This window comes from Alosa alosa, chromosome 3, assembly GCF_017589495.1.
Source record: "Alosa alosa isolate M-15738 ecotype Scorff River chromosome 3, AALO_Geno_1.1, whole genome shotgun sequence".
Lineage (NCBI taxonomy): Eukaryota > Metazoa > Chordata > Actinopteri > Clupeiformes > Clupeidae > Alosa > Alosa alosa.
Genome location: NC_063191.1, coordinates 32874320 through 32889319, shown reverse-complemented (window position 1 = coordinate 32889319; position 15000 = coordinate 32874320). Strand labels below are relative to the sequence as shown.

General features: G+C 43.3%; 1 protein-coding gene across 1 annotated transcript in view; it reads right to left on the bottom strand.

Moving 5' to 3' along the window:
• Positions 1-15000, bottom strand: part of pde1a (phosphodiesterase 1A, calmodulin-dependent) — a 51308-nt gene that overhangs the window by 35541 nt on the left and 767 nt on the right. The window contains exons 1-2 of the mRNA XM_048239702.1: positions 14881-15000; positions 8009-8035 (exon numbers count right to left, since the gene is read on the bottom strand). The exon at positions 14881-15000 is cut by the window's right edge and continues 767 nt beyond it. Coding sequence (XP_048095659.1) covers positions 8009-8035; positions 14881-14990 — 137 coding nt within the window. The 5' untranslated portion in view covers positions 14991-15000. The remainder of the gene's footprint in view (positions 1-8008; positions 8036-14880) is intronic.

The following is a 15000-nucleotide window of genomic DNA, read 5'->3' as shown; positions in this document are numbered from 1 at the left end:
TCGCTACTCCTGCAAGCCTGGTTAGGATTCAGTTGCCCGTGAAAACACTCGCAGAAAAAAAATAAAAATAAAAGGCTCAAGAAAGAGACGGAGACGCACACACACACACACACACACACACACGGTGGGGAGAGAGAAGACAAGAAACAACAGTGTCCAAATATGGCATCGACCAAAATCAGACTCCACCACACCAAGTCCGTTGTGCTGTTTGTGAGCACAGAGCCCACTCTCATCTGGGCCATCTGGGAATGGGGTGGGGGACAAGAAACAAGTGTTAACGCAGAACGGGCTTGCCGAGTTCTCCTTGGCTTTGCAGTGTTACAACGGCATTGTGTCCAGAAAGGAGCTTGTAAAGAACACTTCTCTATGCTGTTTCCCACATCAAAGGGTGGAAAATATGAATTGGCAGTGGCAAAAATAATGACTTACGCAAGCTTTTAAGTCAAAAAGCAGAGACCCTTTGAAAAGCTCGACGGGCAGCGCACAACTTTGATGAAATGTGTAATGCTCCATCTTTTGGAGGTGTTATTTCGTAGCCGTCTCATCGCCCCGAGTCCTCCATCACTGCCTGATTTTCAACAGTGGGCTTAACGCTATGTGAGATTTGCTTACAGTGACAGGGTAATCAACAGAAGGAATGTGAAAAGTGAGCCTGCCCTGGGTCATTTACAGCATGTACACAGTGTTGGGAAATAAACTCTGATTGCTTCTGTCCTGTCCCAGGATATGGAAATTATGTTCCTGGGAACTGAACAAGTGATTCATCAGCTTTGAATCCAGCCAGGAAAGGAAAAAAAAAAACGATTACAAAGACATAGAGAAGAAGGATGCTGCATCACCTATAGCAGACCAAGTACCAGTAGCTGTCAGGCAGACCTTAGTGACTAACATCAATTCTTTATTTTTAAATAAAGTAACATTTAAAAATGCAGCCACTATCAAAATAAACTATGTAGAGATTTAAGAAACTTTTCTGTACCGCTCGTGTAGACAGCAGCTAGGGAATTGAACCAAGAGCTGGGTGAATTCTCTGCCGTTCCTCAGATTTGTGGTCTGTTCTTAAGTAGGTTTGCTTTCATCTGTACATCTAATCTAATTATATATATATAAAAATAGAATAATATATATATATATATATATATATATATATATATATATATATATATATATATATATATATATATATATATATATATATAATTCTATTTTTGCCAATGTTATGATCTTTTATGGTTAAGATTATCAGTTTCTTGACCGAAGGTTGCCCCAAAAACCTTTCAACAACGCAGCTGTGATCTTGAGCCTCTCCACAGAGAGGGGCCTAGTGCCAAATCAGGCCCTAATCTAACCCCGCGTCAGGTGCCATTTCATTACCCTGCCAGAAATGTCTCCCTGCAATCATGCCGGGCATTCAGGGGAGACAGACTGGCCTGTGTTAGTCCTATTTGAAGTCTCCGTTTCCAATAACAAATCCGGACAATGTATTTCCTTGGAAAGCAGTCTGTCCCCGTGGAGGATGTCCAGTCTCAGCCAAGACCATCTCTCTTTCTCTCTCCATCTCTCTTTGTCTCTCCATCTCTGTCTCTCCATCTCTCTCTCTCTCCATCTCTTTCTCTCTCCATCTCTCTCTCTCTCTCCATCTCTGTCTCTCTCCATCTCTCCGGGTTCACTGCTCTATTACTACTGGCCAAAGTGCCCAGAATCAACAGCTATATTTGGAAGTCATTAAGATTGCTTTACCGTGCATTTTTCCAGCAGTTCTCAAGAGAACCGCGATGTCCTTTATTGGTTGCTTCCCCAAAGGCATTACTTTGACTTCTCAGGCCATTGGGAGTGAGAGAAAAGTCATAATAAGTTCAGATTACATGAGGATCATCGCACGGCACAACCCACTGACAAATAATAAAACAGTTGAGCTGATCTGTTGATTAAAAAAAAAACTCTGTCCTTGATCAAATTTTCCAAAATAAGCTGTGGAGCCAAATAACATTACGATACAAAGGCAGAATCTTCACACACACACACACACACACACACACACACACACACACACACACACACACACACAAACACACACACACACACACACACACACCTTCTCTCTCTCTCTCTCTCTCTCTCTCTCTCTCTCTCTCAAAAAAACTTGGCCTTGTTTCATTAGATCGCAATCAAATTAATGAAGTCTGCAATTGGCCGACGTTATTTTCTGTTTTGTTCGACGTTCTGACATGACAAGCATTTCCACAACAAATGCAACGCTGAGGCCCCCCCCGAGTCAGCCGTCTGAATCAAAACAGTGTGCCGCCTGTTTGTATGCAAATAGAGGCACGCCAGAGAGCAAGAGCGGGTCCGCTGTGGCAATGGCAGAAATGCAGCACACACGCCTAATTAGCACATTAATGCTAACATGCTGCTAATTATCCTGTCGACATTCTATTAGGACGGAGCACTGGCAAACCCCCGGGGTGGACGGACGGGCGGGGGCTGGGGTCTGGGGGGGGGGAGGCATGAGTCAAGGGGCCATGGGAGCTGCATAGAACATCACTCCTGATAATACAGCGCTCTCACTCCTACACGTGATGCAAACGGTGAGGCAACGATGACATCAGACAACAGAACACAAATTACATTTTGAATGATGAAAAAAATTATGTGCAGGCAAAAAATGGGCAAAGGCCAAAAAAGGAGATTTAATTTAAAAAAGATGAAAAGGTTATTTTACTCTCCACTGCCTAACATCTCACAAAACAACTCTTTGCTTTTATTAGAAATTCTGCAAAGTGCATAATTCGAGCCTGATAACACGCCATAACATATCTTGTTTTATAGCAGGACTGGTTGGAAGCAAATAACCTCCAAAATGCTTAATTCATGGCATAAACCCGAGCGTAAAACAAGAGAATGGAAAATCCTAATATTCCGATAAAAATACACATCCCTGTGAATCTGCAGAGCATCAATCCGAAGGTAAAACGAGTCGTAAAATATGTCCTCAAGAGGTGCTCTTGTCTGCACGGACTGCTTGGCGAGTTCTAGCTCAAAAACACGCCAACGAAATAGTGCCTTTCTGTGGTCTGGTTTTGCGAGTATAAATCAGCTTTTTGTTGCCCCCCGTAATGGGCTCCAGTCTCCGCTCAGGACGGGGGCCATGCCAGCGGTCAGCGCAGCCCTGGGTGTGTGACATTTAGACGCCTGCTGAAGTATCCCTGGGCCTGGAGTTCCTCCGGTTGACAGGAGGGGCAGGAAACGCTTCAGTGCGCTGCATTTAGCTTCACATTTTCAAAAATGATGTCATGGAAAGAGGAAAAAACGGGGGAACAATATCCTCTCTCTTGCTTTTTCTTTCTCTTTCTCTATCCTTTGCTATTGGCGTCTCATAGTGCGGTACTACACAGTGAAGGTTTTAGTGTTGGCCTATGAGGACTGATTCTGTGAAACAATGCTTTAGAGAGAAGTTAGCCTAACAGGCAGCTTCACGTTCCCTCGTTGCCGCCAGGCCATATTTACTACAACATCATCAAGATAAGGCTGTTCTTTTGCCCCTTGGACTGAGTAAATGCCCATCTTTGCCTCTTGGACTGAGTAAATGCCCATCTTTGCTCCTTGGACTGAGTAAATGCCCATCTTTGCTCCTTGGACTGAGTAAATGCCCATCTTTGCTTGCTTCTCAGAGCTGTTTCTGTTCTGTTCTGTTTCCGTCCCTGTCCTGTAGAGGCCCGCATGGTCAGCTGCTGCTGCTATAGCAACTATCTCAAAGGAACCCAATGGGTCCACCGTTCGAAAGATGAATGAAGGTGGAGAGAGTAGATTGTATCAGTTCACTTTTACATTCTGTATGTATACATATACGTGAAATGCCACCACAGGTACACACACACATACACACACACACAGATGCATATATGCACTATAAATTCATTGAAGTATTTACTTGAAGTAGCATTACTCTGAAGAGTAAGAGTAAAAATGCCACCTTTTGCTGTGAAGACATCGCCAGTCTTTAACAAACACAATCTAAATATGTGTGCATTTCTTGATACATGCTGCACACACTGTGTGATATCCACAAAGAGGGGCTAGATTTGGTTATTTTCTGAAGCCATTAAAACCTAGACATACAATCACTTTGAATGTGTGTGGGGTGTGTGGGGTGTGTGTGTGTGTGTGTGGGCGGGGGCTAGTTAGGTAATTGCATTGCAACACTTTCATTTTCTGGTAAAATTGTTTGTCGGCGAACATTGGCTCAGGGCTCTGATATAATCAAAGAGGAGCGCTGACATCTCAGTTTTGTCTACCCACATTGGGGGATCGTAAACACAAAGTAATAGAAATGGAAATGACAGGCAAAGAGAGATAAGTCCAATTTCACACGAGCAGGGCCAAAGCAGTCACTTAATGTCGCCTCAAGGATACAGCGACAGCAACGATTCTGGGATGGACCTTATGTAAATTCTGGCCTGTGTATGCTTATTCCAGATATAGGGATCAGGGAGAGGACGATCGGATTCAAAACAAGTCTGTAGTGCTAGCCCTTCATGGTCAGGACACATGTTCTTCCTTGGTCATTTTTCTGCTTTTGGTCCATCATAAACCATATAGGTATGGTGGCTCGGGGAAAAACATCTCTCTGTGTTCACAGGAGTTCATCATGGACGACTGGGGGTGGGGGTGGGATGGATTTATGAAAGTATGTTCTGTACCTCTAATTCTCAGAAATAGCCAATTGAAAGCAATATCCGCTGTTGGTTCAATGTGGAATTTCCGGATTTCCACAGATATAACATCTACTTTGAGGCTGGCTCGCTCAAGACAGTGTATTACAAATGAACAATCCTCTCATAAAAAACGCCTTTGTGAATTTGGACAGGAAACCTGTAAATGCATGCCATTATCAAATGCCAGGTCCAACATTGTTTATGACGATGGCCTATTCATTAACACCCACTGGTTATTATGGAGCTTGAAACAAATACAAATGTGTAGAGGAACAGAGAGAGAGAGGATAGAGGCAGGGGGAGAGAGGAGAAAGAGACAAAGAGAGAGAGATCGAGAGGGAGGGAGGGAGGGAGGAAAGAGGAGAGACAGAGAGAGAAAGCGAGAGAGAGGAGAGCAAGAGGGAGGGAGTGAGGAACAGAGAGAGAGAGAGAGACAGAACACAGTTGCCAGGAGACGCCACTGAGGCATATCTTGTCTCCTGGGAAATAATGTCCAGGGGAGTTTGGCTGGAGCCTTGCAAGGGTAAGTGGACGGTTGTCTGCAAAAAGCAACGCTGTTGCATTGACAGCTGCATACTCAACATCGGCTACAGGCACCCAATGCTGTACAAGGCAACTGTACACCGCCTCGATGTGCAAAACACATGATGTCTTAAACACTAAACCATACGAGTAGCATTACATGAACACTCGCGATCACTGAAGCTGAAGCAGACAAGGAATGTCCATCAGCCGTAATGTGGATTAGAACTTGCTGCCGTGAAGCCATGTTGCAGACAAGCTGCCTCGCGATTCGTGGGTACAAGTCTCGCAGCAGACAAGCTGTCTATGATGCAAGGGAGCGTGATCTGTGCCGCATGCTCTTGTTCAGCTGAACCCGGACTGGGGCGTTAGAGTGTCAGCATTAACATGGCCCAGAAGGTTGGGATTAAATGTGGGCTTTGTTCTCCTTCAAAGTCTGTTTACTGCATCCTGTCATCTGTCATAAGTTGACTGAGAAAAGAAAGACCAGAAATAAGGTATGACAGAACAATGAGAATGCATTTTCAAACATTAAAGCATTAAAGTTTACTTAGTGCAAGAAGTGCACAAAATTCATTTCCTGCACAACATCCCTCACTGTATACCTTTGTTTCCTGAAGAAGAAAAAAATAAGAAAAAAATGACAGACAACTTATTTTCGCTTGCAGCCAGCCACAGCTAGAAGCACTTAAGTTTTTAAAAATGGAGGCAGGGAGTGAGTTGCTTCCACACGTTATACACAGAAGGCATTAATGTTGCATAAATCCATCCCAGCACCGTTGCGGAGAACATGTTGGGCTTAACAAGTCAGCTCTGGCTTTTGTTCTTCTCGAGCAAAGCGGAGCTGGTGCTATTCTGTGTGTGCGGCAAAGCTTCACTGAGCTTTAAGGGTTTTGAAGGCACACAGGGGAAGCTCCTGTAAATGCTTTATCAGGGCCTGAGAGGCGCTGTTGAATGGGGGCCTCTAGTGGAAAGAGAATTTACCTTCATGTTCTTCTGGTCCATCTGGATTCTAACAACAATGTAGAGCTGTCCATATTCTTTTCAATGGTGAGGTAAGGACAACATATCCTAGATGTAATGTTAAGAGGATAGATTTTAGAGGATACAGGCTGTGTGTTAATGAAATACAGTGGGACAAAGGACAGAATGTGTTGGCTTAAGATACAGTCTACAGGCGTTTTAACAGTTGCTTACAAGACTTACATGAGCACACAGAGATGTATGACAGCTCAGCCCATTAGAGCAATTGAAGATGGGAAAAGAACAGTGTTTTTCCAAAGTCCAAGTCTCCCTGAAACATGTCTATTCACACCAGCAGATGAAAGCTTGCTTGGTGTCACCGATGAGCGCACTTCAAAGAGCCACTTAGTGTGTGCGGAAGGGGTGTCATAATTCTCCGCTATTAATCACATTAACCTGTGGTAAACCTCCATAATAGCCAAAACACAGCGTCACATGAATCACCAACCAAATATAACCATCTCTCTCTCTCTCTCTCTCTCTCTCTCTCTCTCTCTCTCTCTCTCTCTCTCTCTCTCTCTCTCTCTCTCTCTCTTCCTCTCTCATTCACTCCCACTCTCTAACACACTCCATCTAACACCGCTGAGTCTGGGCCTGTGGCAGAGTCGCTTGCCATCTGGGGATGCTTGTACACGGGTCCGACAGCACTGCCGCTGCTGCAGACTGAAATACAACATGGCGAGTCGTTTTCCTGTTGCACGCGGCGGTGTGTGTGTGTGTCCCTCAGATCTGAGGCTGTGTGACTGGCAGCGCGGTGCTCCAACTAAGATGAGAGGCCATTGTTGCAGAGTACCTCTTAACACAGCTGTGTTACATAAATGGCAGATTCCCGCAGCAGGAGAGAGAGAGAGAGAGAGAGAGAGTGGGTAGGGTGAGAGGGAGAGGATGAGCAAGAGAGGGGGATGTGTCAGAGAGAGAGAGAGAGAGAGAGAGAGAGAGAGAGAGAGAGAGATACTGCAGCAGGGGCAGTTTGTGTGGGCGCAGGTGAGGGCCACTTCATGGCACCTCAACTCCATGCTCCATGTTAGAGAATGTGGCTGAAAAGCAACGGCAGCAGAGCCCTCACAGGAGAGGGAGAGGAAGAGAAAGGAGGGAGAAAGAGAGAGAGAGAGGGAGGGGAAGGAGAATACATGTGGATTCATACAGAGGGAGAACACCTACATTTGGATATTTACAGTACAATCTGAGCATCAGCTCTCCCATGCACACACAGAGCACTGAGGTAGAAGTACATGTGCAGAATTAAACAGCAAGAAGACAAAGAATATATTTGGTATACAGTGTACAAACACACACACACACACACACACAGTGAAAAGTGCAAAACCCATACATTCATCTTTTTACCTATCCCTTCTGAATTGTATGTATTTCTGTGAATCCTGCTGGCAAAGCCTGCTTTACAGCCCCTTATTCAGCGATAGGGAAATAAGCCCTAATGAAACACCACATTTATTGACGTTTGAGTGGGAGATCAATACCGCTGGGAAGGCCTGAGTGGCTTGAAGAAAAGCTTCCACGTAAATGAACCGTGACTCTGAGAGCTAAAACTCACATTCTGACACCGCAAGCTCTCCAGGCCCCCACTGACGCACTCCGTCTTTGTCTTATCTGTGTTTCGCCTCTAAATAATGCAGCGTGCACCTTTCTCTCTGTGCGACATTCGTGTTGGCAAATTAGGGCATGTTTGACTGAGCATATGAAAGAGACGGCGGAGGAGAGAGGAAAGGAAGATGAGGGCTTACCTTTGAGAGGTGCTTTTGTACTTCTGCCTGCAAAAACAAAATTAGCATGCGTTAGAGAGACGGGAACAGAAAAATGAGAGTCAAGGACAGAGAGCACACTTGACATGAGAGGAGGTATCTGCTGAAGGGTGTTATTAGGGTTGCAGTACTGTCTGTGAAGGGCATTCGGTTTGAAGGTGTAGTCCAGAAGACAATGTTACAGTTCAGTGCAGATGTAAGCTACATCAGGCAAAGGAAGTTTTTTTTTTTTCGCACACCGAATGATGAAGTTGTACAAAAGGAGAAGAAAATATGCAACCTTTCTCATGGACCTATGCTGACTAACTTGTGTTTTGACTGATGTTACTGAAAGGAGTTACCCTGTATTTGATGGTTTTACGGTAGTGTTTGGAAGATGTCTCTCCTGCATATGCATTTAAAATGAAAATGAGACGCCCACCTTTGACTTTCGTTCGAGTGTTTGGATCCATGTTGGCGTGAACTGCGTAGGCGTTCTAGCCATTTTTTATACATACAAAAAAAAGTTTCAATATCCATACATCCACTTACAGGGCCACACACGTACAGTCTAAAGTATGGGTAAAACTTCCCAGCTGAAGAGCCCATAAGGATCCATCTATTGTGAGCATGTAGGAGGGATGACTTTCCGGATCATTCCATGATAAAAAAAAAAAAAAAATGTCCCTCCTGCCTCTTCCTCAGCTGTTGGCCCTGGTGGTGGGGTTATGACATAGCACCAACCAGCTCCACCACACGCTCATCTGCTAAAGAGTGGCGGACTTTTACACTCTTACCGAAAAAAAACAAAAAAACCCTACATGCACATATCTGTCAGAATTGGCCCAAAATATGGACTCGCTTGGTGTGCAATGGACTGACTTACTCACACTGATGATGAACTGGAAGGTGTAATATAGTATTGTATTGCAGTTACATATAGTAAATGGAATTGTCCATGTTCTTTTGCCATTTTTTCCTAGAATTGTTCCATCAATAACAGTGTGACCCCTTGGTAAAATCAAGCAGAGGGATAATTGCAAAAAGACACTGCTGTCCCTTTGTTAAATCAGTAACCATCTCAAGTGTCACAGAGATAATTGCAAGTGCATATTCACACTGGCTGCTTGTTCCTACCACTGTAAAGGACTATGTAGTATTTGAACACATTGACTAGCAGGGTAACGGTGGATTACAGTAATGTAATTAGACATGTATTCTATGCTCCTAGCACCAGTGTGTTCTAACACCAGTGATTAATTACAATGCTGTACAAATGTAGTTGTTTAAAGTGTTGTGATGAAACACTAATGAAGCACTGATGTTTATCTTCTTAGATAGATAGATAGATAGATAGATAGATAGATAGATAGATAGATAGATAGATACTTTATTGATCCCCAAGGGGAAATTCAGGAATTCTTCTCCTCCTAGTGGGATTCTTAATTCACCGCCTTGCGAAGTGGGTGGGTCTCTCTGATAATGCTCTAAACTGGTTTCAAACCTACATTACTGGCAGAGATTTTTATATCAGTCTAGGAGATCATGTGTCTAAAAAACATGACTTGCCTTTTGGTGTGGCCCAGGGGAGCTGCCATGGTCCCCTGCTATTTTCCCTATATATGCTTCCGTTGGGAAATGTCATAAGTCAGCATAATGTAAACTTCCACAGCTACGCAGATGATACCCAATTGTATATTTCTGTGGAGCCAACTAACCCAGATGGCCTTTGCTCCCTCACTGCATGCCTAACCTCCATTAATCAGTGGATGAGCAAACATTTTTTGAAACTAAATGATGACAAAACAGAGGTACTTTTGGTTGGACCAAAACTAAAGTGAGATATTGTTCTTAGTAATCTGGGGAACTTGGCGCACCAGGTCAAACCAAAAGTAACAAGCCTCAGTGTCATCTTAGATGCAGAGTTAAGTTTTAAGCCCCATATCAGTAAAGTTACTCAGACAGCCTATTTCCACTTGAGAAACATTGCCAAAGTGCGGCCCTTTTTAACTCAACAAGATGCAGAAAAACTAATTCACACCTTTATCACTAGCAGGTTAGACTACTGCAATGCACTTTTCACTGGTCTTCCCAAAAAACATCTAAAGAAATTGGCATTCATACAGAACTCTGCGGCTAGACTTTTAACTAAGACCAAGAAGAGAGAACACATCACCCCTGTGTTGGCTGAACTGCACTGGCTCCCTATTTCCTATAGAATTGATTTTAAGTTTATGTTAATTATGCTCTGAATGGCATAGCACCTTCATATATCTCTGAGCTTTTAATATCTTATCAACCGCAAAGGAAACTTAGATCATCCAATTCTAATCTTTTAATCGTACCCAAAGTGCTCCACAAACAAAGTGGAGAAGCTGCTTTTATCCATTATGCCCCCAAACTATAAAAACACCCTGCCTCTGTACATCAAGCAGGCGAGTTCAGTAAATATTTTTAAAAAAGATCTGAAAACATTCCTGTACAGGAAAGCTTTTAGTTAACTCATCTTATCCTGTAGACTACTTTTTCAGATTATTCTACATCTGCTGCTATTGGAGGGCGCAGCCAGCCAGAAGCAGATGGGCTCCCCCTATTAAGTCAGGTTCTGCTCAAGGTTTCTTGATGGAATATGGGAGTTTTTCCTTGCCACAGTTGCCATATGGCATGCTTGTGGGGGGTAAAGGGTTAAGGCTGCCAGTCTTATGACATGTTATTCTCTATATTTTTTATATGTTGCTGAGTGGATCATAAACGGCCCCAGCAATGAAGAAAAGTGATTGATAATGACTGACTGACTATTATTGTGTTACATGCTTCAAATGTAAAGCACTTTGAGCTGCATTCTGTGTATGAAAGTTGCTATACAAATAAAGCTTATTATTTCTGCTTTCTTTTACAACCTTTCATCTCTTACAGTAATTTCAGAGTAAAAGACATTTGAAGGACATGTTTACATTTTGGCTTTACGTGATTGGTGAGATAACTAAAACCTTTCAGGCCATTTAAAAGTTCTACTGAGAGAATACAGACACTAAGTACATCCAGTATGACCTCCATCATGAAATCAAGTCTGAAAAAAATGTGTTTCCCCTCCAAGGAATGATCAACAGCAGAAGAATGTGAATTATTGTATCATCTGCAAAGGAAGTTAGACCAAGTATACAAGACATAATCATTCAAATTCAACTCACACCTGAGAGTCTTCACATGGAAGCTGTAATTTGTGAAGGGGCTGGGAGAGGGAGGGCTCGGGGGCCACAACAACAAAAGTTGTAATGATGAGACCAACTGGAGGAGGGAAACTGCACATAATTGCCTTTTCATGCACCGCTGCATGATGAAGCACATACTGAGTAAGCAGGTGAATAGGTGAGTGAGTGATGAAATGGATGAATAAGTGAGTGTGTTTATGCACAGTAAAATGGAGAGATGGGAGGGTGAGAGTGAACGAGTGAATTGCATTAGACATAAGTGAACATAACAATGAGTGTTTGAGTGAGTGAGTGAGTGAGTGAATGTGTTAGTGAGTGAGTGAATGAGTGAGTGAGTGAATGAGACAGAAATGCTTTCTTGTGCCTTTGATATGCTTGTTTGGCTGCATTAGCATTAGGGGTGTGCATTGGCACTGCCCTCACAATTCGATTCGATTACGATTCACCAGGTAACAATTCGATTCAATTCGATTCTACGATGCATTGCAATGCATTGCGATGCATCAAAATTCTACTGCATACAACAAGGCAAATTTTGAGGTCATGAGGCAATACAAGCAGTCAGATATTGAACAGATTTTATTGGCTGCTATGTGTGCATTATCACTCTCCTGTATCTTTGACATAAATGTCATTAAATAATGGAATTTCACCATTTTAGGGGCAAGGATACTTGGCCTTCAGTTGGGCATATTTGGTGGGGGGCACAAAGACCACATGTCAGGGCACCAAGGCCAAAGTTAACTATACAGTAGTAGGCTATAAAAATGATCAAAGTTGTATTTAGCCTATTCAAAGCAGTAGACCTGCATCACTGTGGCCTATGAAACATTACAAAAACATGAAACATGGCATATTACATAGAACTGTAAATCATCTGATCATTTAATATTTAGATATCTAGGATATATTTAATATTTATTTTATATTTGGCCTGTTATGAAATCATGTATTGAACAATTTAAGCACAGCTCAATTTTAAGAAACTCAAATAGCATAGATGCATGCTTAGCATTTTATGATCATTAAGGACACTTTCACAAACTCTTCAGCTGTCCTCTGATTTACCGATATCTAGGCAATATTTGTAACATTTCTTTTGTATTTGGTCCATTATGAAATCATGTAGAATAATTTAAACACATTGTAAAACTTAAAGCCCAAATTTGGAGACATCCATGCATGTCGAAATTTGCTGCAAATTCAGAACTGGATTACTCTGGAACGGCTAACTGTACAGGGGACTGCTTTACAACTTTCTGTTCAGTAAGGTCAGCTGTTTATTCTGATATATGGTTTGTTATGTGATGAACGAAGGGTTCGTGAAGTATTCCACCAAGATGAATGGGTAGGGAGATGGGCGCAGAACCTTCAGTAGAATTATGATTATATTGAATTATATTATTCACTTAACTAAGTGTAATTTTCTCGCGAACCATTCACCACAGCATGTGATGTGATAGGCTACTTGTGATGTCTGTGTGATGAGTAGGCTCGTTCGCGAGTAGTTCAACTGAAAAGAATGGGTGAATTTGGATGCACTTTCTTTCTTGCCGTGCGCTGTCACTTTCTCCATTGCGTAAAAGACTAAATTAATTTGTGCAGTGAATGCTTAGATTATTTTGACAGGCCATAGGCTAAATAAAAATCGTTATTAGTCGGACGCAAAACAGAATATTGAAAGAAGGGGGCACCAAGGCCACCGTGGCCTGTAAACCTCGATTTTGGCACGTTGCCGCATCGATGCTGAATCGTGCATGCCCCGCATTGCAATGCATCGCCGAATCGATTATTGTTGACACCACTAATTAGCATGTGGGTATGTGTGTTTAAGGGTGCGTGTATGTGCCTCTCTCTCTCTCTGTGACTGTGTGTGTGTGTGAGAGAGAGAAAGAGAGATACTCCAGTGTGACTGTGCATGACTCCCAGGCTCCGCACCAGTGCTCAGCAGGAAGGCATGAATGAGCAAATGTGACCCTGCACTTCACACGCACACACGCAAACACGCACACACACGCACACACACAAACACACACACACAAAATCTTACATGTTCCTCTCTACTCCACGCTCCACAAATCCCACTGATTGGGGCCACTACAGTTCACTCTTTTTTAGGGGAAGTTGCTTTTGCCTCTTACTTGCCAGCTGGAGTCACAATCTCACACACACACACACACACACACACATACACACACTCACTCAAACAGGCACGTATACCCATATACCCTCAGATCTGACTGTCCACATACAGTCCCCCCCAACCCCCACCATCGCCGCCCTCCGTCCCAACCCTTCGTCCGCAGCTGCCCCGCGGGCCCAGGCGAGGGATGACACTCATGACAACACACTCCCACGCCCCATTAGCGCCACTCTGCCCGCGGGTGGACAGGGTGTGTGGGTTGGTGGTCTGTGATTTAGGCGGCTGAGAGTGCGCCAGGGGGAGTTCAGGAGGTGGCGTTGGTGCGCGTGTGTGTGTGGGGGGCATCTGATGTGCTATAGAAGTGATCATTAAACCCTGAGGTGTTTATGAGAGAGCATTCCATCAGGCCTCTCCAGGGTTCCCTCTACGCCAGGAGGAGAGGCAACAGAGAGCTGCTCTAAAGGCATACGGGACGCCTGCATGAGTGGCACTCAACGCACATAGGAAGAGAGTAGGTGAGAGTGAGAGGATAGGAGCTGGGGTGTGAGAGTCTTACATGTTTTTGAGGAATGATCATTTGTTTTATGTGTCAATGACAATGTGTGTGTGTGGCAACGCTAACAGACCATGCTTCCTCAATACCAACAATGTTGACTGATCAAGCCACATAACTAACTATTTTAAAACAGGCCTAACCTAAAATAAATGGATTGGTCATCTGTGCAGTTAACATTTCTAGAGAAAAATCCAGATTCCAAGGTAAGATACAGTGTACAGATGGTGAGATGAATAGACCCAGTAGGCACATCAAAACAACAGAAGTCCTTAGATGATCCAAGTGGATCCCTAGCTAGACTGAGCTCTGGCCATCCGCAAAAGCATTTGATATACCAAAATACAAAATCCATATAAAAAGGCTTTGGATTGAGCACACGGCTAATCTGCCAGAATGAGAAGAATAATAACAGTAATGACAAAAATCCCCACAAGCTATTTCATGTCAAAGGAATGCATCACAAACACACTATGTATTCATGCATGAGAGCATGTTTATTGTTGACCAGAAAGGAAATAAAAAATAAAAATAAATTGAAAACAATGAACAACCACAGATTTGATGGTTGCTCGTGTAACAAAGGGCGAAAGTGTACTGGGAGATGAGAGTGAGTCCTGGAGCTGAAGAGAGTTATCAAGCCTGAGTTGGCTGAGCATCATCTGTCAACATTGTTTTGTTCCTCGGCTCAAGTGGATGGAAATCCATTGTACAACTAACACAGCAGCTTTACACACACACACACACACACACACACACTCTTAAGTCACTGTATCCAGTCTCTCACACACACACACACACACACACACACACACACACACACACACACACACACACACACACACACACACACACACACACACACACACACACACACACAGTGGAAGACACTGTTACAATGCAAATCTACAACAACAAAAAAAACGGAAAAAAAAAAACAAATAAACAACAAAACTACAAAACTTACATTCCTTTGAGCCGCATCCACATTTTCTCGGTTTGCTCATTTTTGGGATACTTTATGGAGTTGTTGTCCAGCCCGTCCAGGGGTTCGCAGTTGCTGAGCAGGGCGTCCATGGTGTGAGTC